Consider the following 24,231-nt stretch of genomic DNA (forward strand, 5'->3'; position numbering starts at 1 on the left):
AGGGCTGGTATGTCGAGTAGATATGACTCAATACGATTCACACACACACACACACACACACACAACCAAGTGCACAATGTGATTCAACAAGTTTTAGATTAATAAAGATCTCAGAGTCAAAGCAGTATAGAAAGACTTTTCACATACTTTTATTTCCACAGTTCTCCTCTAACAGGTTTTTTTACATTATTTAAGAACAGACTGTTATACACAGATATTGAAGCAGGTGAAGGTACGAGGGAGAGGGACAAAAACAAAACCCATACAAAATGGCCTACTCGAAGCACAACAAAATCTATGTGTATAAAATAATGTGGGTGTACCACTGTCGGTGGCAACCATCTCCACCTTCAATTCTTTTCAATTTTTTTCTTCTTTTCTTTTTAAATAGGTTAATAAAAATACAATCTTCTCAATGGAGCGTGAGGGGAACTGCTGCAAAATGAGAAGGATCTAAAGATGTGATGATTTGGGGGGGGTGGCTGGTTTGTATGGAAGAGGTCACTAGTCACCGTGTCATCTTAACCAGCAGACACAGTCAGAGGGGAACTCTCCAGAAATAAGGAAATAAAAAATAATCATGGCACACAGCAACTACCAATGGCTACTTTCACCATATTTTTTTTTATATATACTCCACATGATAGACGACAGTACACACACTGATAAGAAAAGAGGAGACAGAAAAAAAACCTTTTGGATTCCATACGTCAACTCCCTCATGAGCCCTCTTCCACAGGTGAGTGCTCCATGCTGTAGTGCTTCATGGTTGGAAACTAAACAGACTTCAATGGAGAGGATTTACTGGGTCAACATGTAAATGAAGAGACAACATTGTGTGAGGACCAAAAAAAGAAAGGGAAAAAAAAAAGAAAGAGCAGCTTTTTTTAGTGAAAGTGGCAGCCCCTGGTACAAGGCCAAGTCACAAGGCCCCTACTGAAGGGCTTTTGCCTCTGAGGACCAATATGACGTTTGCAGACCTCCCCAGTGCTTATGTTAAAGACCTGGTATGAATCAAAGACAACAGTCTCAGCACCAAGATCCTGTTCTGTTTTCCATTGTTGTTGCTTGCTTTTTTTCTTCATTAATTTTCTTTTTTTTTTTTCTAACTCATAACGAGAGATAGAGCTCACACAGAGAAAGCGTCAGTTATAAATATTCAACTACAGACATCTAGCTACACCATTTTGCACTCTGGTTAGCAAAGCCCAGGACCTTCCCCTGGCCTGTCCCCACACACTGAGGCACAGGTACAGTATGGTGGCCTACTGGGCCCAAGATTGACTTAACCAAATGGAGCTTCACCAGCACTTCACCAGCTGAAAAACAAGCACAAGGGAAGAGGAATGGGGGGGAAGGAGACAGGGAGCCATCTAACGTCTCGGGTTGTTTGGGGTTGAGGGGGGGGGGGGGGGGGGGGGTGTGTGGCTGTGCCTTTCCTTTTTTCCTCTCTCTTTTCTTTTGTTCCTTCATTCTTTTTTTCCCCGTTTTCTTTTCTTTCGTTAAATAGTGTGTAGATTACAGTGACCTGTTAACTTCCGACGATGGCCGTGGCGAGGTGCAATACGGTACACCCCCCCCACCCTGTTGGGCAGCACCGTAACCCTTTTGCCAAGGAGAAGGGTAGGGGGAGTGGGGTGAGGGGGTTGGGGGTGTTTTTGGGAGGGGTCTGTGAGAGGAAGGGGGGGTGGAGGGCTGGTGTCACCCATCTGTGCCTCCCCACCCTGCTGCTGCGGCTGCTGTCCCCCCTGCCCAGACTAAGCGTTGGAGTTGGAGGAGGGAGCCATGCACAGAAAGCCCTGGGGGCTGCGGCCTAGCCCTGGATTCGCTGCTTTGCCCCGGCTGCTGTCATCTGTTGGCGGGGAAGTAGTTGGGGTCCAGATAGTTGTAGCCGGTGCTGTGTGGCAGGCAGTAGTCTCTGTCCAGGAAGCTCTCGGCCTGGTAGACCGGCTCCAGCCGGTGGGTGGGCTTGTGGGTCTCCGTTTTGTACACACTGGGATGGGGAGGAGAGAGACAGACAGAGACAGAGAGAGAGAGAGAGAGAGAGAGAGAGAGAGAGAGAGAGAGAGAGAGAGAGAGAGAGAGAGAGAGAGAGAGAGAGAGAGAGAGAGAGAGAGAGAGGGGGAGAGAGAGAGAGAGAGAGAGAGAGAGAGAGAGAGAGAGAGAGAGAGAGAGAGAGAGAGAGAGAGGAGAGGAGGTCAATGGTCAACAAATCGTTTTCAGTCAAGGAAGGAAGATAAGGTCCAGTCTCTAAGGTCAGTCTGAAATGAAATGTTGGAAGTTTAGTCTTATAGGTTCTTCTACAACAACTGCAAAAATTATCGTTCTGGATAAGGCTCCCTTTCAGTATCACCACTTACTTGCAGGCGCCGGGCTGATTATGCTGATACATGAGGCTTTCATGGTTTGCCTCTGATTCTGGAGAAATCATTACAGCTCTCAGCTCAGTCATGCCTCGAAGCATGACCACTACCCCATGAACATTTATTAGGGTCCACCATAATGGCTGGACTGTGGAGGGCTCCAGGGGAGTCCAGTGACCATAACTAAATCAGTGCTGGAGAACGAGCTTGAAATGAGCAAAGTCCGAAATTCTGAAAAACGTCAAAGCACAATGGCCGCTGTCTGCACAACGTGAGAGAAAAGTCGACCGCCGCACACAAACTCCTGGCAGAGGCAATGCACCAAAGGCCCAGCACGCCTCATTTACACCAACTATGAAGACAATCAAGACGTGTCTTGTTGGCGGTGACCTGGCGCTCCCCTCTGGGTACAGAGGATGGCAGCGGTGGATGAGGCGTGCTGGGCCTTTGGTGCATTGCCTCTGCCAGGAGTTTGTGTGCGGCGGTCGACTTTTCTCTCACGTTGTGCAGACAGCGGCCATTGTGCTTTGGCGTTTTTCAGAATTTCGGACTTTGCTCATTTCAAGCTCGTTCTCCCCCTCCAAATGAAGCCATCAGACAGGCACCTCCTCTCCCCCTCCAAATGAAGCCAAATGAAGGTGCCTGCCTGATGGCTTCATTTGGAGGGGGAGAGGAGGTGCCTGCCTGATGGCTTCATTTGGAGGGGGAGAGGAGGTGCAAGTGTGAAATCGCAGAGGCAGGCGTCAGACACACAGCAGCCCAGGCCATTAACAGGGAGGTTAATGAGACCGGCTGGCAGAGAGCCACGTCACCAACAATGCACCACACACACACACAACTCGGAGGGAGTGGTGCATCATGGTTAGGGTCTTTGCACACTGAAGTGTGTGTATTTTTCCTATGCGTTGTTTTATTCTCAATCTGTCACATACAGAACTGTGCAGTAGGACCTCAATTACTGAAACCATACAGATGCAAATATGGTTGACACAACGTGAAGTCGTATTGAAAAAAATCAAATAAAATAAAATATATATAAATACAAATACAAACTCAAAATAAAAAGGCCTTAATGTGTGAATGAGTGGCTGATTGTGCAAGATGCCCAAGTGAGACATCTACCTGTGAGTGTGTGCACCTGCACAAGTGCAAGAATGCATGTATAACCAGGTGGGTCGCAATATGACACTCACCAATCCGAACAGTTGCCACAGAAGTCAACGGCACAGTCCGGCGGGCAGTCTTGACAGTGCCATCTCACCCCCTGGATGGGATCCATGCCGCACACGTCACACTGGCAGAGAGGACAGCAGTCAGGAAATTGCTTTTTGTTAGACAACATGCCATTTGGGTTGTACATTACTCGGACTACACTGAAGTTATTAAGTATACCATCATACTACCATCAACTAGATATACCATATTTCCAGATTTGTAATGTGACCAAGCCAAAAGCCTTCAAAGTGTGTAGAGGATGCTGACAATATAAATCTCCCTTTTGAAAAGAAACCATGAGTGTTGTAATCATTTCCATTTATGTAAGTTTTGTATGCAATTCACCCTTCGCTAAGCCACACCCGAAAACCGCCACAGGCCAATCGTGGCTTAGCAACCCGTCACTAGGCACGGGAGGTCTGACAAGCTTTTCGAGTTTTGCCATGTTAACCTGTGGAGACTGAAGGCCTGTGGGTCATGAAGGGCACTTATTTGGATGTGTGGTGCCCTAACCCACGTAAAGACACAGTGAAATAACATGTTACACTATAGAAACATGATATAATTGGGAACACATATTGTTTTAACTATAAAAAATGGCATATTTCATGATATTTCCACCGCGAGATACACGCTTCACGATAACAGCAAGAAGTTGTTAACAGACGTTCACCAAGATGTATAGCCCATCAGCAATCTATTTAAAATAACACCTATTTGAAGTAGGCCTACCATTCATGATATGTTGTCAAATATTGAAGTTGTGGGAAGTACATAGCTTAAATGTTATGTTTCTTTCGTCCCCCATGCCTGTTCCATTCATTCTGGCCAGGAGAGTCGAATGAAACAAAACGCACATTCGACTTCTGCTTAAATAACTCATGAACGGTTTTGTTCAGAGATGAAATTCCAACTGTATTTGACAGAGGACAGATGTAGGTTGCTAGTGACAAAATATTAGCTTTCAGTGTGGTACGATGTCTTTGTAAATTACATTTCATTGAAAAGTCCCGGTCCCCCCCTATTTAATAGACGTGCAGGGTGCTAAAGCTTGTCAGGCATAGCAACAGTAACTAAGGAGGGCGAGACTTAGCGAAGGGTGAATTGTGTGTAGCTAGTATTGTGCTGAGAGACAGGCGTTCTCTATGCGTTTGTCCTAGGATGGGTCTTGTGTTATGGGCGCGCTGGTACCTTGTAGCCCATGTGCTGCACCACGGTGCTCTCCACCTGGATCTCCTGCAGCTTCTGCTTCTTCAGACGCTTCAGCTCCAGCAGCTCCTTGTACTCTGGCAGGTGCCGGTACTCCACCGGCACGCCTTCCTCATCCTGTGTACCCATACAAACACACACACACACACATACACAGGGTCAGGCAATTACACAGAAGAGTAACACAAATGTAAACAATGTAAACACACTAATGTCATGTGTACAGACATGCGGGCACGTGCACACCACACAGTTATACGGAGAAACTCAAAAGGAACAGCCAACCATGGGAATGAGGAGAACATCTGAAACTGGGCTCGTGAGCAGGAGCCTGGAAGCTCCGGTCCTGCAGTGGAGGTGTGTGTGGCGCGGTGGAGGTGTGTGTGGTGCAGTGGAGGTGTGTGTGGTGCGGTGGAGGTGTGTGTGGCGCGGTGGAGGTGTGTGTGGCGCGCAGTGGAGGTGTGTGTGGCGCGCAGTGGAGGTGTGTGTGGCGCGCAGTGGAGGTGTGTGTGGCGCGCAGTGGAGGTGTGTGTGGCGCGCAGTGGAGGTGTGTGTGCCGCAGTGGAGGTGTGTGTGGTGCAGTGGAGGTGTGTGTGGCGCGCAGTGGAGGTGTGTGGGGTGCAGTGGAGGTGTGTGTGTGGTGCAGTGGAGGTGTGTGTGTGGTGCAGTGGAGGTGTGTGTGTGGTGCAGTGGAGGTGTGTGTGGCGCAGTGGAGGTGTGTGTGTGGTGCAGTGGAGGTGTGTGGGGTGCAGTGGAGGTGTGTGGGGTGCAGTGGAGGTGTGTGGGGTGCAGTGGAGGTGTGTGGGGTGCAGTGGAGGTGTGTGTGGCGCAGTGGAGGTGTGTGGGGTGCAGTGGAGGTGTGTGTGTGGTGCAGTGGAGGTGTGTGTGTGGTGCAGTGGAGGTGTGTGGGGTGCAGTGGAGGTGTGTGTGGTGCAGTGGAGGTGTGTGTGGTGCAGTGGAGGTGTGTGTGTGGCGCAGTGGAGGTGTGTGTGGGGCAGTGGAGGTGTGTGTGGGGCAGTGGAGGTGTGTGGGGCAGTGGAGGTGTGTGTGTGGTGCAGTGGAGGTGTGTGGGGCGCAGTGGAGGTGTGTGGGGCGCAGTGGAGGTGTGTGGGGGGTGCAGTGGTAAAAGTCTGGGCTCCAAAGGCAGCGTGTTCCCTGTGTTCTCAGTGGGGCGCGCTGACCCAACCTGCCTCAAAGGCATCACAGGCTCAAGAGGGAAATGTCACGAGCCGCAAGACTGACTCACTCGCACACACACACACTCTCTGCCATTCCCTTCTCTGGTGACATAGGCAATACATAAATGGCACCTCAACTCAAACATCTGATGAAATAATTGGGTCCAACAGCTCAATCACAGTGTAGCAAGGAGTAGCTAGTAAGACTGCCCACCCACAACTGGTCAAAGGTGCTCCATGGGATATATGGGAAATGTGCCCACTACTCAAGTTGTAGAGTCTAGGTCCTAGCCAATGGTAAGCAGCAGGCTATAGTACAGGCTATAGTATGGACCAGATAGACTGGAGAGAAGCCTGATACACAGCTGAATGAAATATCACCACTTCACTGAAGTGAGGCAGAGCAGAACATCTGTAAGAGCGTGCGAACATGTCCTCATGAAGCACACAGTCATTACACGCTGGCAATGTGCAGTTTGCATGCCCTTATAAACCAGGCAGAGGCAGGTGGCCAGAGCCACATCAGCTGCATTTGTAAAGGGGCCCTGTGGGTGAAACCCCTCTAGCTGGTGAGGTCTGACAAACCAGACTGCACTGGCAGCCCATCCTCCTGACCCACAACAGAACCAGCGGTGCTCCAAACATCATCATGAGCTTTTGGAGACAGACCCACAGACTGCGCCCATCCACAGAGAGCATGCACATCGTCCACGTCATTCTCCACCAGTTAAAGGTGGAGAGGAGATAAAAGACTGGGGGCGTCGGAAATCAAACTGCACAAGGCTGCATGGAGCTAATGGAGGCTCTCCAACCCTGGCATTTACAGCATTCTACCCTGTAAACTCTGCTACAGAATGTGTGTGTGTGCGTGTGCGTGTGTGTGTGTGTGTGTGTGTGTGTGTGCATGTGTGTGTGTGTGTGTGTGTGTGTGTGTTTGCGTGACTGACTGAGTCATCTGCTGTGGGGTCCTGCAGGCTATTGAAGCTGGAGCGCTCGTCCTCGTCATCCATGTAGACAGGCGGCTCATAGGAGGTCAGGAAGGTGGAGGGCCGGTACAGGTGCTTGTTCAGGTGGTGGTGTCTCTTGCTGGAGGCCTGGGGGCAAAGCGAAGTCGCAGGTGTCAACGGCAAACTACGGGACCCACACAACCACCCACACGCTCACATCATTCTTAAAGAAAATGGTTTCACAAAGCTGATGTCTACAAACAACTTGTGTTCTTCATCCCTTTCCAAACCAGCTTTTGCATTTTGCTTTCTTTAAAAAAAAAACCTCAATTTTTCTCTGAAATAATTTGAAAGTATAGTCATGGCTGAATTTGTTGGAACCATTACAGATCACTGAAAAAATGCTTCATTTGTTTCATCAAAGTGATGCAATTCATGGCAGTTTTCTCATGTGTAGCTGTATGCCTTTGGCATGTAATAAATCATGTGTGGTTTATTTTACAAAGATATTCTATCAAGTGTGTTGGTACCCCTGATAAATCAGTGGATTAAAGTAATGTATACATTAATTCATCCTATTTAAATGGTCTAGTAATGTCCAGTTTAATTGTGTGCACCCTATACAGTCAATGTGTGCACCAAACTGAACACAGATCAGAGAAATCAAAGGAAATAGTTGCCTTAGACAGAAAAGGATGTTAAAGGCAAAGGCTATCAGAACCTTTCCCAGCAGGTTGATATTCTGTGACTACAGTCATCATTGAATATCAGTGAATATCATTAACAAGTTTAAGGTGCATGGGACTGTATGTAGCCAACCTTGCTGGAGGTGGCTGATTGAGGGCAGCCAAGGCCTACTGGTTAGCACTTTGGACCTGTAACCGGAGGGTTGCCGGTTCGAACCCCGACCAGTAGGCACGGCTGAAGTGCCCTTGAGTAAGGCACCTAACCCCTCACTGCTCCCCGAGCGCCGCTGTTGATGCAGGCAGCTCACTGCGCCGGGATTAGTGTGTGCTTCACCTCACTGTGTGTACACTGTGTGCTGTGTGTGTTTCACTAATTCACGGATTGGGATAAATGCAGAGACCAAATTTCCCTCACGGGATCAAAAGAGTATATATACTTATACTTATTGCATGTTTGCAATGGGTTTCAGACCACTTGAGTAACTCACTGTTTTTTTTTAGCCACACTCAGGTACTTTTAGCTGTTTGCTTTGTGTGATTATCCTATTGGATGACTCATGACATATGACTGACACAGTCCTTTCTGACACTGGGTCAGTGTGTTTCGTTCAAGGATGCCTTAATAGTCTTGTGATTTCATTGTGTCTTACGCACATACAAGACACCCGTGCCAGACACAACAAAGCAACAACAAAGCAATTCAAAGTGTTTGAAACATCAATGATTTGTATTCTTTTTAGGTGTACCAACAAATATGTCCAGGCCATTTTCTTATAATATCTTGGTTAAATATATAATGAACTATGTCTTCTCAAACTTTCTTTTCTTTAATCTATTACAGACCCAAGGCATTCAAGTATACATGAGACAATACATTGTTAGCATTTTAAATCATTTTAAATTGTTCAGATTGTTGTTGGTTTTTTTTAAAGCTTTAAACCGTTTACCATGTTGTAAGTCGCTTTGCCTTAAAAAATGCATCAGCCTAATGTAATGTAATGTAACATAATGTAAAATCACTTTTAATTCATTACTTTTCAAATGAAAAATGAGCTTCAATGAGCTGTAAGGGTACCAATACCTCTGGCCATGATTACATACAAGGGACAATTCATACTAAAATGAACTGCAACATGAAAGGGGTATTATAAAGGTGAACATAAACTGGGTTTAGACCTTCATCAGGTCAGTTTTTCCCCTACTGATAATGCAAAACCTTTTCTTAAAATTACCATCACCCTTCATGGTAATACATAAATTCTAACTATTAGAAATGAACTATTAGTAAAAATATGTTTGATGTTATCCTTCATGGTTCATAAATTCTAACTATTAGAAATGAACTATTAATTTATATCTTGCAATCGATGGAAACAGCCTTACTTTCTTGCTGTACATGCATAGGTTAGGTGTTCTTCCAGGTACAGGGATGCCGGCCTTCGTCAGTTTGATGAAATATTTCTGCACTCTGCTGGCGACCTGTGACACACAATAAAGCCCATAGCTGCCGTGAGCCCTATGCGCTGCCTGCAGAACAAACTCGCACAGCAAACAGCAGGTATCAAATATTACCATAAGCAACAGCTGCTCTTCTGCTGTGAAAACAGCCACTTCACAATAACGAGGAGCACTCTTGCCTGCGCCCTCACCTAAATAGATGAGCAGTGTGTGTGTGTGTGTGTGTGTGTGTGTGTGTGTGTACACTAGTAGCACAAGTTGATAATGACCCAATAGTGGCTAATTAGCAGTCCTTGTTGTGATCGTATTTTAGTTAGAGTAAGTGAAACAGTCTAGCGAACTTTCAGGATAAAGGATTCTTTCCTTTTGTCAAGGAAACAACAAAAAGGGTCTTATTTCAGCCCTGATCTCAATAGGAGGGTAATCAGATTCCATCAGGTGTGGCTAAGGAATCTCTTGCTGTGGCTGAGCTCTCGGAGAGGAAAGATGAAGAGGAAACATGGCAATGTGGTGCGTAGCTGAGGACCTGCTTGGCTGTCCGGTTGCCCAGCGCGTCTGCAATCTTCTGCCAACGCTTTGCCTCCACCTCCTCTGGGGGAAACTTCACCAGCAGTTGCTCCAGCTTTTTCTGGACACACAACACACCATGGTCAGTGTACAAGGATGGAGCCAAATAGAAAGCAGAAACTCATCCCTTTCTAGTGTGTGTGTGTGTGTCTCCTGTTCCTTCATGTGTGTACCTGTTCCTCCACGGTCCACAGCTGGTTGAAAGTGTCTGGCTTATTCTGATGACACACCCTCCCTCTGATCATCTGGAAGGAGACAGTGGGGAAAAATGACTCATTCTGGCCTATTCACAATCATCTCAATCTACACCTCACTCAAGGAGAAGTAAGCAGTGTGCGAGTGTGAGAGAGTGTGAGAGTGTGTGTGTGTGTGTGTGTGTGTGTGTGTGTGTACGGACACACAGCATGTAAAATCAGAAGTTAACCTGAAACAAACTCTTACAAAAGAAAGATACAGGAGAAGAAAGCAACCTCCTACATTATCCACAGAATGCTTCACATCCCCATGACAACAATGCCTCATTTGAATTTCAATACATCACTCCACTCCCCTCAATGGGTGCGTCACTTTCAAAAACAACAAAAAAACAAATAAAAAATAAACTGAACTGTTGAATGTCAGTCAGAGGAAAAGCTGAAATGCCATCACTGAGCATTGGCACACAGAAAGCAGCCAACTCACTCAGATGAATCTCCCACTGCAGCCGGCGGGAGCTCCCATAATTGACAGCCATTACTAACAATAAAACAATCCCGCTGTGAATAATTATTTCTCCCCTGAGCTCAGCGCTCTGATGGAGAGCTCAGTGACTGTCAGTACCAATCTTCCTGAGAGAAGTTCTGTGCATGCGTGTGTGCGTGTGTGTATTAAAGCGTTGACAAGGGCAAATGCTTTTGGAGTTCTGGTGCAAAACCCACAGCATTTATGACCTCCCTGATGGAGTGATGCAAAGCTGTCTGGTAAGGAAGGACAGAGAGGAGAAGAGAGGTTTCTATCAGTGGAACAGCAGGAGAAACTGACTGACAGAGGACCTGCTGATGTGTGTGGGGCTGGGCTGGCCTGCACTCGTGTAATGGCAGTGGAGAGCTGACAGGCCTGTACCCATCAGACTCTTAACTACAGATGGCCTTGCCGAGTGGCACAGGACAGAGCAGACAGACAGGTCAACGGCTGGCGCCACACAAGAACAGGAGGAGGAGCAGGAGGAGGAGGAGGAGGAGGAGGAGGAGGAGAGACAGACTGGTTTTACAAATGTCTCCTCTCATCAGTATCAGACAGGGCGCGGGCAGAATGCTTACAGTCTGAGTTTGTGTGTGTGTTAGAATAAATCAATGGTCTGTGAAAATGAACTGTAAAGGACTTCTCAGAAATGTTAGACAGATGCACCTCAGAATATCAATAGACCACACACACATGCGCCGGTATCTCTTACACACAAAAAAAGTTAAAAGTACTCCATGCATGAAGGACTCCTAAACCACTATGGTGCTCATTAGGAGTGTCACGATTCTCCAAATCCTCGATTCGATTTCATTTTCAATTTTAAAGTCACGATTCAATTTGATTTTCGATCTTATTATAATATTACTATTAATATATTCCTTATATTTTATTTACTTTTTTTGGCCTTTTCCTATTCTGTTTCGGGGGGCTTTTATTTTGAAACCGCTTTTTATTTTGAAACCATTCCAACAGCGAGGTTGTAAACAGAACAAACATTAAACAGAGACGTGAACATAGTGAAATGAAACAACACAGAATGATAATTTGTGATAAGGATAAGTTTCAACACACTCCAAAGAGACCCAATGTTAGTGTTCATGGAATATGTACTTATCAATGTGCATGTTAAGCCTTAAAGTAATGTTAGACTGTACCTAGATAATCTTTTCACTTGCTAAATTGAGTAGGCTAATTTAGTATAAATTGACGTGAATGAACGACAAAATACTTCCACAACAGTGATTTCAGAGTAGCAAGAGGGGCTTCGATTTCGGTCGGTTGATGTTGACGGTTGATGATTTTTTTACTGGCTGCAGCCTAAAATTAGAGTGTTGACGGCGCAGTTCAAAACTTGTGTGTGTGTTTTTGGGGGTGTGGCTGCATCGTCGATTCTACCTTTGAGTTTGAAGTTCGAGATTGAGATGTAATTTCAATTGACATCTATCTAGTTGCCAATGTCCCTTGACCAATATGGCAGAAAGGCACACACATGCAGATACACACACACAAAAAAAGCACAAGACACACACACACATACAAAAAGAACAAACAGAGACTGAGACCAAGACAGAGACCGAGAGAACCTCAGATGGATTGACATGTGATGTAATGACATTGTGAAAGTGGGAGATGCGTGACTCACCTGTGATCTGCTGCTGGAGAGGCTTTGTTCCGGAGCGTCACTGGAGGGCAGAGATGAGTAGAGCCCAGACGAGTCACTCTCCTTCTTGGATTCCAAAGGACTTTTTGGTCGAATGGGTAAACCCACTGCATATGGTACACCAAGCAACAAAACAGGATATTTCCATCAGATTTATGCTGTGGATTCTTAATCTGTCAGAGATAACTCGAAGAACAGTCAAACACATGATGATAACACGTAAGTTCAGTGAGAGTGGAGCCATATGACCTCAGGTGTTGTGATTAACGTTACACAAAGGAGGAGCTGAGACAGATTTATTCCCTGAGATTCTGTACCTTTTTCGTATATGAGCTTTAACTGTCTGGTTTTGCGCTTCTTGTCACAAAACTCCCTTTCAAAGTCCCCGACGCCCGAGGTGTATTGGTCCCATGCAATTTCTGGGAGCTGGACCACTCTCTGGGGGCAGGGCAGCCCCAACTCCACCTAGGAGAGGCAGGGGAAAACAGATGGTCAGGGCAAAAAAGGTTAGCCCATTTCCCCAAACAACAACATCCCCACTGACACTGCACCCATATGGGCTGCCTACCAGACTGGACATTAGGTACTGTATTAATGAAACTTAACTCATTTACAAATGCAGTTTCAACCCTTCAAACTGCTATAATAGTGGTAGCTGAGCCTTCTTTCTTAATAGTGTAAAAACACTGACAGGGTTATCTGCATTTGGTGGGTTATAACCGTGATTTGTGCGGTGGCCCAAGCAAGCAGTGCCATGCCTCACCTGTTTCTGCAGATGCTCCACAAAGGTGATGGGGTCGGACATCGCCTCCCTCTGGTGGCGGGACAGAGCCTCCAGGTCCAGGATGGCTCGGGTCCTCTGAGCCTCCAGCACACTGATGGTCTGCAGCAGCCTCTGGTAACTACGGGGGGGGGGGGGGTCAGAGTCAGGGGTGGGGGATATAGCCATGCATTATTAAAACGCTGACACTCGCCATGTAACTGGGGCTATCAACCCCTATTGGACCCTGTCCTGGTGCATACATTTTTTATGGCCAAGATAAAGGAAGAGTTTCTTTCAGAAGTGAAGATCTAACAGCACCCTGTGGTGCCCAATCTATTACCAGTTTCCTGGGCCAGAGTTCTTTTTATGGAAACAGAAGGCTGTATTGTCCTATCAGGGTTTGGGAGCTGTTTCTGTTTGAAATGCATAGTGCAGGGTCTTTTCATGTCCTTGTTAGGGCACCAGTACACAACTGTGGGAGACAAACCGACTGAGCGCTACAACTCTGTGATATGACCTTTTCCTCCACGCCCTCGAGCCAAACACGAGCCATAAATAAACCGGGAAACGAGTCAGACAAAGGGCCGCTACTGTAGACACCGCCGACACACACAAAGACAGATTCTTCCTCCGTCTCCATCGAGACCCTCCACAGATCAATCCGGCCCTAACATGCCATGAATGAGAATCAATAAGGAACACAGTACGTTCGCTCGGCACGGTTGCTTCAGATTCAGGCTTGAACGAGCCTGTAACGAGCGAGCTCCATTTAATTCCGCTCCCACTCCAGCAAATTGCCATGATCAGAGTGCAGCTCCTCCATCTCCCTTCAGCAGGAGCTGATTAGATTGGTGTGAGGCTTCTTACGGGAAGCCTGGCCACGGCATGCTCGGGGATGGAGTAAACAGTCCTGGTGGAAATAGCCGACATGTGTGCCTGCTGGGGGAGCTGGCAGCCGGCCTGGGCTCTGGTCTCGGGACTAGCAGCATGGCACTGCCACCTATGGGCCTACCACTCTAGTGTGACGGCGCTCGCCGTCCACCATGCCAAGACCAACTGGCAGTTTCTGTTGCTGCGCCGCACAAATTTGTGCACATTTCAGGGCAGAGCTCTGCGCTCCACTAAATGAGCTTTAATTACAGTGACGGTGGCGATTTCCTTCCTTTTCAATTAGCAGGGAGGGAGGGAAAGAGGGAGGGAAGGTGTTTTTGTGTGTTATGCAAGCTTCTGGGCTACTGGGAACCCGAGCATGGAGAGATTTACTGCTCCGTCAGGCCCATTTTCACACTGACTCACTGGGCAGATCACACAGAGATGTGCAAAAACACACACACACACACAGCCATTCGAGAGCACACAGGCTGCTCAAACACAACAATCTTGTGTACCTCAAAGTTCACAATTCTCATGGTTACTTACAAACACGATATGCATCAGGAAATCTATTCATGTCATCTTACTGTCTCTAATAGCAAATTAATGACCCTGGCAGCAGTAAAAAAATAAAATAAAAAAATATGTCCATGTCATTAGCAAGCTGTTCAAAAGCAGAAGGTCTGAGCTGCCATGTGATTGGTCATGTGCTCCGCGGACGAGATGGCTTGGCCCTGCTGCCCCGCGGTGCTGGGCACAGGTTGAATGAGCCCTGACGTGGTGCAACCTGGCCACTGGCAGCATCCATGCCAACCTCATTATCTGGCACCGCGGCTCCCAGATTACCCCGTAATGCACCAGCGCAGGGGACAAAGCTCAATCTACAGGCGAGAATTGGGTGTGTGGGCGCTCGCCCGGGTGTTCAGTGAAAGGAGATGAAGTGAAGAAAAAGCTCCTACTCACAGATCAGATCAATAAAAATACAACTACAAGCTTGCTTTTTTCTCGATAACCCTACTGGCTTTACTATTTTGACAAACCCACAGAAAAGACAGATGATGCTACAAATGTCATATAAATGCTGGTTAATGATAAGGACAGTAGAATTTCTTTTGTGTGAGGAAAAGAAAAGTGGACATTGGGCAAATACAAGCCATGCACAAAGATGGGGCAAAGCACAGGACTGAACACTCTTGGCTACTGGTAGCGCATGTTGTGTCTTGAAGGAGAGCCTTTATAGATCCCTGGTACGACATGTGGCATGTTTGCCTTTGCCACAAGACAAATGTCCATTGTTGTTGAATCTCACATCATGATGTATTGTGAAATAAGCCAAAGTCCTTTTAGGCAAGTCCCTCCACTCGGCGGCCATATTGCAACGCTTTTTGGGCACTCATCGGGCATCCTATTCGGCAGAAATGCGCGTGCGCAAGGCTTCACAACACCAATCTTGCTCCAGCGGCGAGTTCACAACACATGATTGGCACGTCTTCACAACACACCATATGATTGGCTCAATATATATTCACATCACACCACATGATTGGCTCAATGTATTCACATGTCAACGTTTTGCCGAGGAAGGGGTGGGATATGTGTAGACAACGGCCATATTGGCGTTAAAAACTAACCCCAAGCATTTCAATGGAGGATTTTTTGAGTGCTGCGTCTCCTCATTAGAAAGTCTCTGAATAAGCTTGGTTGTCAATTGGCCAATGTGGGAAATCCCCTGCCTATAGCACAAGTAAATTAACACCCTTCCAAGCCTGGGTGAACCCAGACAAACCTGTTGGCAAATTGGAATTTGCTCTGCAGTACCGTCTGGAAAGGATCCCATTAAGGGCCGTTTCCGAATCAACGATCCAGGATCCAATCCAATTGTTTCAAAATTACAGCAAACACATCTTTCTTGTAAACAAAGGTTTTAAATGCAGTTGTTTACTCATATCTGCCTAAACCTTTCGCCATCTGCACAGCCATTGGTTGTGTTAAATGCAGTGCTCTATCTGTCATCATATAAACCCCACCCCATGCCGGATAAGTGATTATGATTGGAAGTTTTTGGTGATTTGGAAACAGGCGTCAATGGGATCCTTTCCAGACGGACATGCAGAGCAAATTCAAATTTGCTAACCAGGGTACACCTTTCCTGTTTATGTCTGAAAATGCACTATTCATTTTCTTGCAGACAAACAGGCAGAAGCAGAAATTAAGGTGAAAAAAAAAAACAAGTAAAAGAAAAGAAAAACTGGCAATATGTAGTCATTTACCAGCTGAAAAATAAAGACAAGACCAACAAAAATGAGAAATTGAGAGAAATTATAGAAAGTCATATAGTTAGGCGAGTGAAAATAAAAAAAATAAGAAACTCTATACTACATTATCACTACATACTCAAAAAGATGAAGAAGCAAGCTCATACTCTTTGTTGTGTTTCAAAGCCAGGTGGTCCGACTCAAAGTAGTAGACATCTGGCTCCTCTTCCTCCTCCTCTTCCTCCGCAGCTGAGTCTTTGGTGGAGCGGGGCGCTCTGCTGTCAAACACTGCTGCCGCTGCTGCCACCGCCACCTCCGGGAACGCTTTGGCCCCCACAGGCTCCGAGAGTCCGCCGCCTGGCCTGCAGGAGGCCTCCGGACCACCAGTGGGTGCTGCCTCCAGTCGGAAGCAGCTGGATGGCATCTCCAGGTGGGGCGTTGTTGGTGTGGGTGTGGTGGGGGTCGGGACGGGGGATGAGGCTGGAGGGTCGTCCCGGTCTCTGTGGGGGGAGCTGGGCCGGCAGGCGGCACGGCGAGGGGAAGTCCTCAGGGCGTAGCGGTGTTCGTGCGGCTCTGTGAAGGAGGGGGGCTCGCAGACGGGCACAGAACACGAGCCCAAGTTGGACGGCATTGCCGCCGCTGTAGTCACTGTCATCGTGTCTCCTGAGATATCCAAGGCCCCATCAAGACCGCAACAGTCCTCGTCCTCGTCATCGTCCTCGGAGGCCTCAGGCAGCTCGGTGGTGGTAGACAACAGGCCGCCGTTGGTGCTGCTGACCTGGCCCTCTACCACCACCACCTCTCCAGGCTCCAGCTCGTCTGGCACGGGAAACGCCAGCTCCTCCTGAACAGGGCAGGACTCTACCTCGCCCCCCTCCTCACCCACCACGTCCACCTCCACCACCTCCAGCTCAGGCTCCCTGAGGGCTTGGGGCTGGCTGCAGGAGGCCTCGCCCGAGCCATTGCTTTCCACAACGGGCAACTGGGTGATGGAGAGGGAGGAAGACGATGAGGAGGTGGTGATGGAGGAGGAGAAACAGGGGGGCTCTGTCTGCTCAGAGACGGGGCTTCTACAAGGCACTAGGGGCTCTGGGGAGGAGGGGCCCAGGGCCTGGCTGCCATTAGGCAGCGCAGGGGTGCTGGGGGCTGGCTTAGGGAACATAGTGGGCAACGACGACAACGTAGGGGGGAGGGCTTGAGCAGGGACACCGTCCGGCATGGGAGCCTCCTCCCTGTGGATCCCCCCTAGGCCGTTGGTGGCCTTGTGGGCCTCCTTGGGCTGGGGAGGTGGTGGGGACGGGGCTGGGGAAGGCACCCTCACCTCCTCCTCCACCTCCTCCACCAGTGCCACCATCACTGGCTCAGTCTCTTTCCCACCTCTCTCCGCCTCATCCTCCTCTGTGCAGAGGCTCGGGGGAGGCAGAACGGAGACGGGTGGGTCACCGCTGGGAGACTCATCTTTGTCTTTGTCCGTTAGTGGGGAGCAGGGCCTGGGGCTCTCCGGCGAAGGTCTGTCAGCAGCAGCAGCAGCAGCAGGGACGGGGGTCTCCTCTTCTCCTCCTCCTCCTCCTCCGGCTGCTGCTCCCACTGCCCCCGTCTCGGCTGAGCGAGTGCAGCGCTTGGGCTTCTTCAGGGCCGGGGAGCCCTCCGTCGACCCGTCCGTCGCCCTTGTGGCCGCCGGCCGCAGCCGCTCGCAGTTCTCCGTCCGCTCCGACTCCTCCTTCTCGGAGCAGGAGAGGCCTCGTTTCCTGCCCGGGCCCGTGCCGGCACCAGCAGCGCCCCCGCCGCCGCCGCCACCGCCCTCCCCATGGCCGCTCTGGGGCTTGTCCCCGTCCTGGCGCTTCTTCGGGGAGCGAGCGCGGGGCGCCGGCAAGGCCTCGTCCGGCTGGGTGATGCTGCGGTTCCTGAGCGTGCGGCGGCAGAAGTTCTCGTCCAGTCCATTGATCCCCACGGATGACCTGGTGACGCGCGATGAGCGAGACGCGGCCATGCTATGCAGGGCACCTACTGTCCTCTCCTCATCCTGGGGCTTGCTCCTCAGTTGCAGAATGTGGGCACCTGAGGGCGACAAGGCAGACAAATAGGCTTAAGACAACAAACCCAGGGCTGACAGAATGTAATCCATGGGGATTCCTAACTTGACATTTTCTTTTTAATGAAATTTGTTCAAGGTAATTTTCAGCTGAGCACCAAATTCAAGTGTCAAATTCTAAAGTTATGCTGTAATCTGTGATAACACATTTACTATGATAAGAATTTAGGCTCTGAATAGAACAGTTACTCTGTTGGAAACATAGGACTGAACAATGCTGACTTACACAAACAAACAAAAAGGAGACAAGACGTTTGAATTTACTGTGGATGCTCTTCTAATTTATTTATTTCCCCTGTTATTGTAAATCAAAATGCACATCTGCCTGAGTCACGTGACATGAGTCAGAGGAAAGGATTTGTAGTTGCGCTGTTTGTGCCACACCAAAGCATGCATGCGTAACAGGAAATCCCTAAAAGCACATTGGAATAGCTATAGTTGTACTCAATGGATTCAATGTGGGGGAAAAAAAGCCTCATCCAAACCACTGGTGGTGAGTCATTATCCTAATATCTTGAAAGAGGTCAACTCTATGTCCTCTGTTAAATGTACACCAATGCAATGCAATGCAAATACAAACGCCATGCAACGTTCTGTATTATGCACTTGATGTATGTATTTTACCTCATCATGAGGTTTTTGCAGTTGTTGGTGTTTGCATTTTAGACAGTTGGATCACAAGTTTTAGATTGAAACAGCAAAAGTCAAGACTCGGAACAAAGCTATATGTATTTATATATATTTTTCTTCTTCTTTCAAAGAGGCGTCAGTCTCTGCAAGAGAGCAAATGAGCACCACCATTCATCTATCCTGCATGCCTCCAGTGGCCAACTGCAAATGTCAGGCGAGCTTTAGAGCTGGGAACAAAGAGCAGCTCGTGTCCAGTCCGCTGATGACACAAACGAGGTCAGACACACTGGGCCCCTGTGGGTCGGGCCGGGCCACGCTCATCCCAATCAAAACACTGGGGCCGCTCCGCACTGGGGCTACCACACGCCACTGGTGCCACCGCGCATTTCTGCAATTACCCAAAAGACGCAACCTGTGCTAATGCCTTTTAGTGGGACCACACCTGACGCCACCGCGGCTCTGCCTGAAGCACTTTCCCCGGCACTTGAACGGAGGTCAGAGGAGGAGAACTCGACACACACAAACCTTGAAGAAAAGAAAAAAAAACTGAAAAAACAGCAGACAGCGGTTGGCTTATACAAAGTGTGCTCCTTCACCCAATGCTAAAAGCCGTTAACAGACGGGCTTATTTGCCCTTATCAGTAACACATCCAGAATGAGACGGCACGTGTAGCGCCTTCCGCTCATCATCTGGCACGGATCTGCCACCGAGGAGAGATGAAATGAGTCACCCATATCTGGGTTATCAGTCTTTCACAGGTTCTATGCCATCCTCCATGATAAGCGCAGCTTTGCTGAGAAGACTGAGCCATTTCTGGCTGAACAGGACACCTGTGCAGAAAGCCTCGTAAAAGCTGATCCAAACCCAGTGACCGTTGGGATAGGTACTTAGGAGCCAATGTCTTTCTTCCACCACTGAGGGGAACCACCCCCAGACAACAACAGGCCTTTCGATCACAGTGCCTTTGAGAGCACTTCAGAAATTGCACACCTTGTATACACAGTGCATAATTGCCACTAAGATCACCACACATTTCAACACATTAGATTTAAAAAACAAAGCTTCAGAATTTGTTTTAACAGCAATTCAACCCCTTAAGCAGTAAAAATGGAATGTAAAAACATAGGTATTCCCCAAGTCACTCTAGGCTCCTGAGATCCAAATTATTATAATAAACTGCCTTGCATTACTGCTTAAATCAATGGTCGGTTATAGTCAACATGGGCTCAATGCAAGAAAAGACTTTTTGGCAATGTCTACCAAAGGCAGCAGTTAAAACAACCAGTTTGCCATTTAGAAAATAATTAATATCACTTAATCTACCCTAATCTCAGTCTGGGATTTCCCATGCTGCCTTACACGTGCGATTTTATTCACGCTGCTAGGCAGCCTGGATTCTATGGACTTCTTTTTCTCTTCAACAAAGGAACCAATCACAGAACGGAGGGGGGGACAGCAAGACGATGACGACACACCGAAGCAGTTATGAACTATGTACAGACGCATCTGATAGACATTCGTAGCGTCCAATAAACGGCTCTGGGCATTCGTAAACCACGTTTCAAATACGAGAAAATGTGCATGTAGTTTCCAGACCCCATCTCAATGAGATGAGGTTTGGTGTTAGCCAGGCTACCCTAATCTAGAAATCCATGCAAGAAAAACTACCTTGCAGCATGAGTGCAGCAGCACAAGGACAAGGGATGTGTGTAATTAAATGGCAAGTAAGTTAACACATTTGACAGCTCAAATGCTGGGAGAGGACAGAATAGAAAGCATTACAGTTTCACAGAAATCTTAGCCAAGTGCTAAAGCACCACACTAAACAGTTCTGTGAACAATTTGTTCGCACACTGCTATGCTTCTTAATGCAACAGTTTCCTCGTCAACGGTCCACAAGAGGAAAATGATGACACACATATCAAGGTTGTGCCCTCTGAGGATGGGAAGAAAACATACACAGGCTATTTACTGATGCACACTGGGCAACAAGGAATCTGTGAGGACAAGGCTGCCTTCATATTTATCTTGGCTAAAAGACAGGAAACAAGCATCACCTGGAGAGAATCCTACATGTATATTTCTCTCACACTCCACTGGATGCTCACAGAGAGAAACTAATGTTACTTGGCCATGCATAAAACGAGACGGAGAGCAGACAGGGAGGATGAGGAGAAAGAGGAGGAATGGTGTCAATTCAGCATGATGTGAGAGCAAAAAATTGATTTGGGAAAATGCAAACACAAGGCTAAAACCTCTGTGTGATTACTTACCACTCTGGCAATAAAGACAATAGGACACAGATTGTGTTTATACATCATATGGTTAGGCTTGCTAATTTAACTGACTAGTATAAAAGATTACTGCAGCGCGCACATTTTCTTGGTTCATAATACCCTCTAGAAACCCACAGGTGCTCTTTGGGGAGACAAAACCGTACTTAAATTTAACAGAGTTAAACTAACCACAAGATAATACAAATTCTAGGCGAATGATTTTCCAAACACAGTCATGACTCAAAGTTTAGCCTGTAACTGACTTAAAAATATCATATCATACTACAATTGTAACAACAGTTATGATTACTGGTCACCGGAGGGAGGATAGCACTTGAAGCAGGTTGGCTGTAAACCTCTCATAGGCTAGTCATTGACTTGCCAGGTCTGACCCGAAAGGGAAGAGACCCACAATCATCTCTGTCTGTGCAGACAGCATATTACTGTGGAGTGAATGCGGCCGTCTCTGTGATAAATCAGTGCAATAAATTACTTAAAAAAATAATACAGCAGTTAATTAGTTAAAACTGCCAAGTCAACTCAGGGGCAATCCATTAGTAACTGACATGAAGGGTGAGACCAGAGACATAAGGACTTTAGTGAGGCCTGTATGGAAAATATAAAAGACAGAGTTGTTTACCTTTAAGGATAGTAAAAACGCAAGGCATTTCACTCCTTGCAACAGCGTGAACCGCCGAGACATCTAACTTCCTGAATTTAGCTTGCGGACGCGCGTGGTGAATATGAACTTTAAATTGACACGTGCTTAGTGTCAAGAAACTGCTTGATGATTTCTGCTCATACTCAAATAACACACTTCCTCAACGCACAAGGCAGACAGTGTATCTGATATCCTTTGATGTAATAGTTATATTTTGTATCTATGTGGTCACAAAAATATAAACAATTGTAAAGCTATAAACAAGCTATCTGGCAGCAGAGACCAGAACTGCGTAAATCAGTTTGGCGATATATTACAACCTAACGACACGAACATTGATGCTGCCAATGGTTAGCACTTCTGTTTATTAACACTTAGCTAATATTCAACTTACCTTGTAATGTAAAACGGGCCAGTTTCACCATGCAAAACAACACTTCCCATTACTTCTAACGTTACTTGGGATAAAGGGCCTCAATGACAACATCAAATCCACGGGTTGGCATGAAATGCAAGCCGGCTGAGAACATATTATCAGCCGCTTTTACTATCACCAACCCTCAAGTTACTGCACTGATGGTGCCTGGGTGTGTTAACAGCACCAGATGGCCAGTCTTATTTGTTTGAAGTATCTGGCAAGTTAGTTACGCAACACGACTTTCATTGCAGCGCAAAATTCCGCATATCATTCTATTTTACTCATTTTAGTTGACTATGAAAGCACACACTCTCTCCCCCATTAAAAGCCAACAAAGATAGCTTTGCTAGCTGGACGAACAAAACAATTGAAGCTTCAGATATGAAGCTTTCTTTAGCCCACCTGCTAGCTAACGTTACCGCATTTAACTAAAATACAGGATGCGCAAAAGGAGACGAAACGCGTACAGCGTGGTCGCGCCCTAATGCATTATGCGCCACAAGTAACTTTGGTGTTCTTATCACAACACCATTGCAAAAATGAAAACTCACAAAATGCTTTTCTTTTTAACTCACCACTCTCACAAGTTAGCTAACCAGGCACTGTCAGTTGTCTAAGCTATCCTCGCTAGCTAAAATAAGCTAACTTAGCAACCTCACTGTGCTTTAGCTGTATGAAACTAAACTCATAAAAAAAAAAACTACATTTGGTGTATCTACAATGGTGTTGAATGTACAAAAACGTTACATACATTCCCCGGTTAGCAAATTACAAGATACACACCCGCTGGCTGGAACCCCTTTGCACCAACAACCCGTATTCTGTTGTAAGCTAACCAACCAATTCGTCGATAAAACGGCCTGACTGTTGTCACTAACTACCTAGCCCGCTAATGTTAGCCTAGCTGACACTAGCTACTGCAAAGTGGCAAGAACCGCAAAGGGGAGCGAGGTTGCATGCTAACCCGAACTGATAGCGATTATTTCGCGCAACAACTTTAGCGTATAGGCATGGCAGGGCCAAACTGTAGACACACTTCGGCTACAATACTCATACACCCGAAGGGAAAACTTGAACCTAAGTTCAGATTTGATTTGGCCGATGAAATTATGAAATGTATTGAATATGAAGCTTTGAGTATAACACTTACCTCACTTCCGCAAATCGTTTGCAACACACTCGGCAGCCGCCATGTTTTCTATCCACTAGCTGTGTCCAGTATGCTGAATCCCAGTCCCGCCGCGCTAGTAGGGGTGCAATACTGTACATTTTTCGCCTCTGCCAAGATTGCATTGTACGCGCTGGGAAAACCATGGTGCCCATCTCCCAATTAAGCCCATATTTATTATTGTTGCCACATTAGTTTTTATTTATAGAGTAACTGTTCACTGATACCCTGGATAAAATGCCCAGCATATTTTGATTTGATATTTTAATGTTACATTTCTACTAATAGAAGTGGGCATTTGGGGCCGGGTGCGGCCGTGCACATTTCCAAAGCTGGTGTGAACACTACTATAGAGTAATGCAATAGACTGCTATTACTAAAACTGGTTAAAAGTTTTTAACGTTTGACAGACTTACAAAGACATGGGTTCTTAGCCTGAATATAAGTAAACCGGTAATTGTGAACCAATGCAGAAACACTATAATACAATATCCCACTGTATCAACAACTCAGAAGAGTTGTAACAAATGTGATGATGGGGCATGGCATTGTCATTCATTTTTGAAAGTACAAAACAAATTTACCCCTGGTTAATACCTTGAAAATGATACTCCATTTGATACAAATATCTTCAGTAAGTAAAAGAATACAGTGTACACTGGAAGGACAAGTTTGGCTTGAACTCCATACACATGGTCAATTTCTTTGCATTTAATGTAATCCAGCCAAGAAAAATATAAACAGGACAGACAAAACAATCATTTGAGAAACTTGCATTTGCATTCTTCCCTAGTACAAGTAAGCCACATTCTAAAAATCATCTTTCCAGTCTGAACATTGAAAAAATCGTGCCCTTCAACATTTATGCTTTATCTTGATAGCCAGTGGAATAGGTTTTCATAGGTCCATATGAATATGTACATATATTTCAGCTGAGGTGCAAATGTGTGTTGTGTGTATTCTGTACATGTTGAGCAAATCTTGCATGTGCATGCAACTTATGACATCTGTAAATTTCAGATGGCATGGTATATCTTCTAGTGACACCATGTCTGCATATCTCCCTGTTAAGCATGCATGCTTATTGA

At 46.8% G+C, this 24,231-nt stretch overlaps 1 protein-coding gene across 3 annotated transcripts; it reads right to left on the reverse strand.

The window, feature by feature from the left end:
• Positions 1-125: 125 nt before the first annotated feature.
• On the reverse strand, positions 126-23,203 carry zzz3 (zinc finger, ZZ-type containing 3). Of its 3 annotated transcripts, none has more exons than XM_076295245.1 (12): positions 23,126-23,203; positions 16,065-17,955; positions 12,770-12,908; positions 12,324-12,471; positions 11,989-12,113; positions 9,797-9,868; positions 9,583-9,684; positions 8,982-9,077; positions 6,913-7,059; positions 4,770-4,904; positions 3,557-3,657; positions 126-1,993 (listed from the first exon to the last, which is right to left on the reverse strand). In XM_076295245.1, the coding sequence occupies exons 2-12, from the start codon at positions 17,885-17,887 to the stop codon at positions 1,849-1,851; spliced, it is 3,033 nt and encodes a 1,010-aa protein (XP_076151360.1). In that variant the 5' UTR covers positions 17,888-17,955; positions 23,126-23,203; the 3' UTR covers positions 126-1,848. The 3 variants fall into 3 exon arrangements, with proteins under 3 accessions (XP_076151360.1, XP_076151362.1, XP_076151359.1); XM_076295247.1 differs by lacking the exon at positions 23,126-23,203 and adding an exon at positions 22,759-22,965; XM_076295244.1 differs by lacking the exon at positions 23,126-23,203 and adding an exon at positions 21,952-22,965.
• Positions 23,204-24,231: the final 1,028 nt, after the last annotated feature.

The sequence above is a fragment of the Alosa pseudoharengus genome, unplaced genomic scaffold (assembly GCF_046254945.1).
Source record: "Alosa pseudoharengus isolate Yale_2024_CS ecotype anadromous, Long Island Sound unplaced genomic scaffold, YU_APseudo_1.1 YU_APseudo_1.1_scf_2, whole genome shotgun sequence".
Taxonomy (NCBI): domain Eukaryota; kingdom Metazoa; phylum Chordata; class Actinopteri; order Clupeiformes; family Clupeidae; genus Alosa; species Alosa pseudoharengus.

Bases quoted from the DNA above. Each gene is read 5' to 3' on its own strand.
- zzz3 (XM_076295244.1), bottom strand. From the start codon at position 21,982: ATGGTGAAACTGGCCCGTTTTACATTACAAG. The intron at 12,909-16,064 runs GTATGAGCTTGC...CCCCCCCCGTAG, and splicing joins GCTTTGAAACACAACAAAGA to TTACCAGAGGCTGCTGCAGA. The intron at 3,658-4,769 runs GTACCAGCGCGC...CCTCTCTGCCAG, and splicing joins TGCAGCACATGGGCTACAAG to TGTGACGTGTGCGGCATGGA.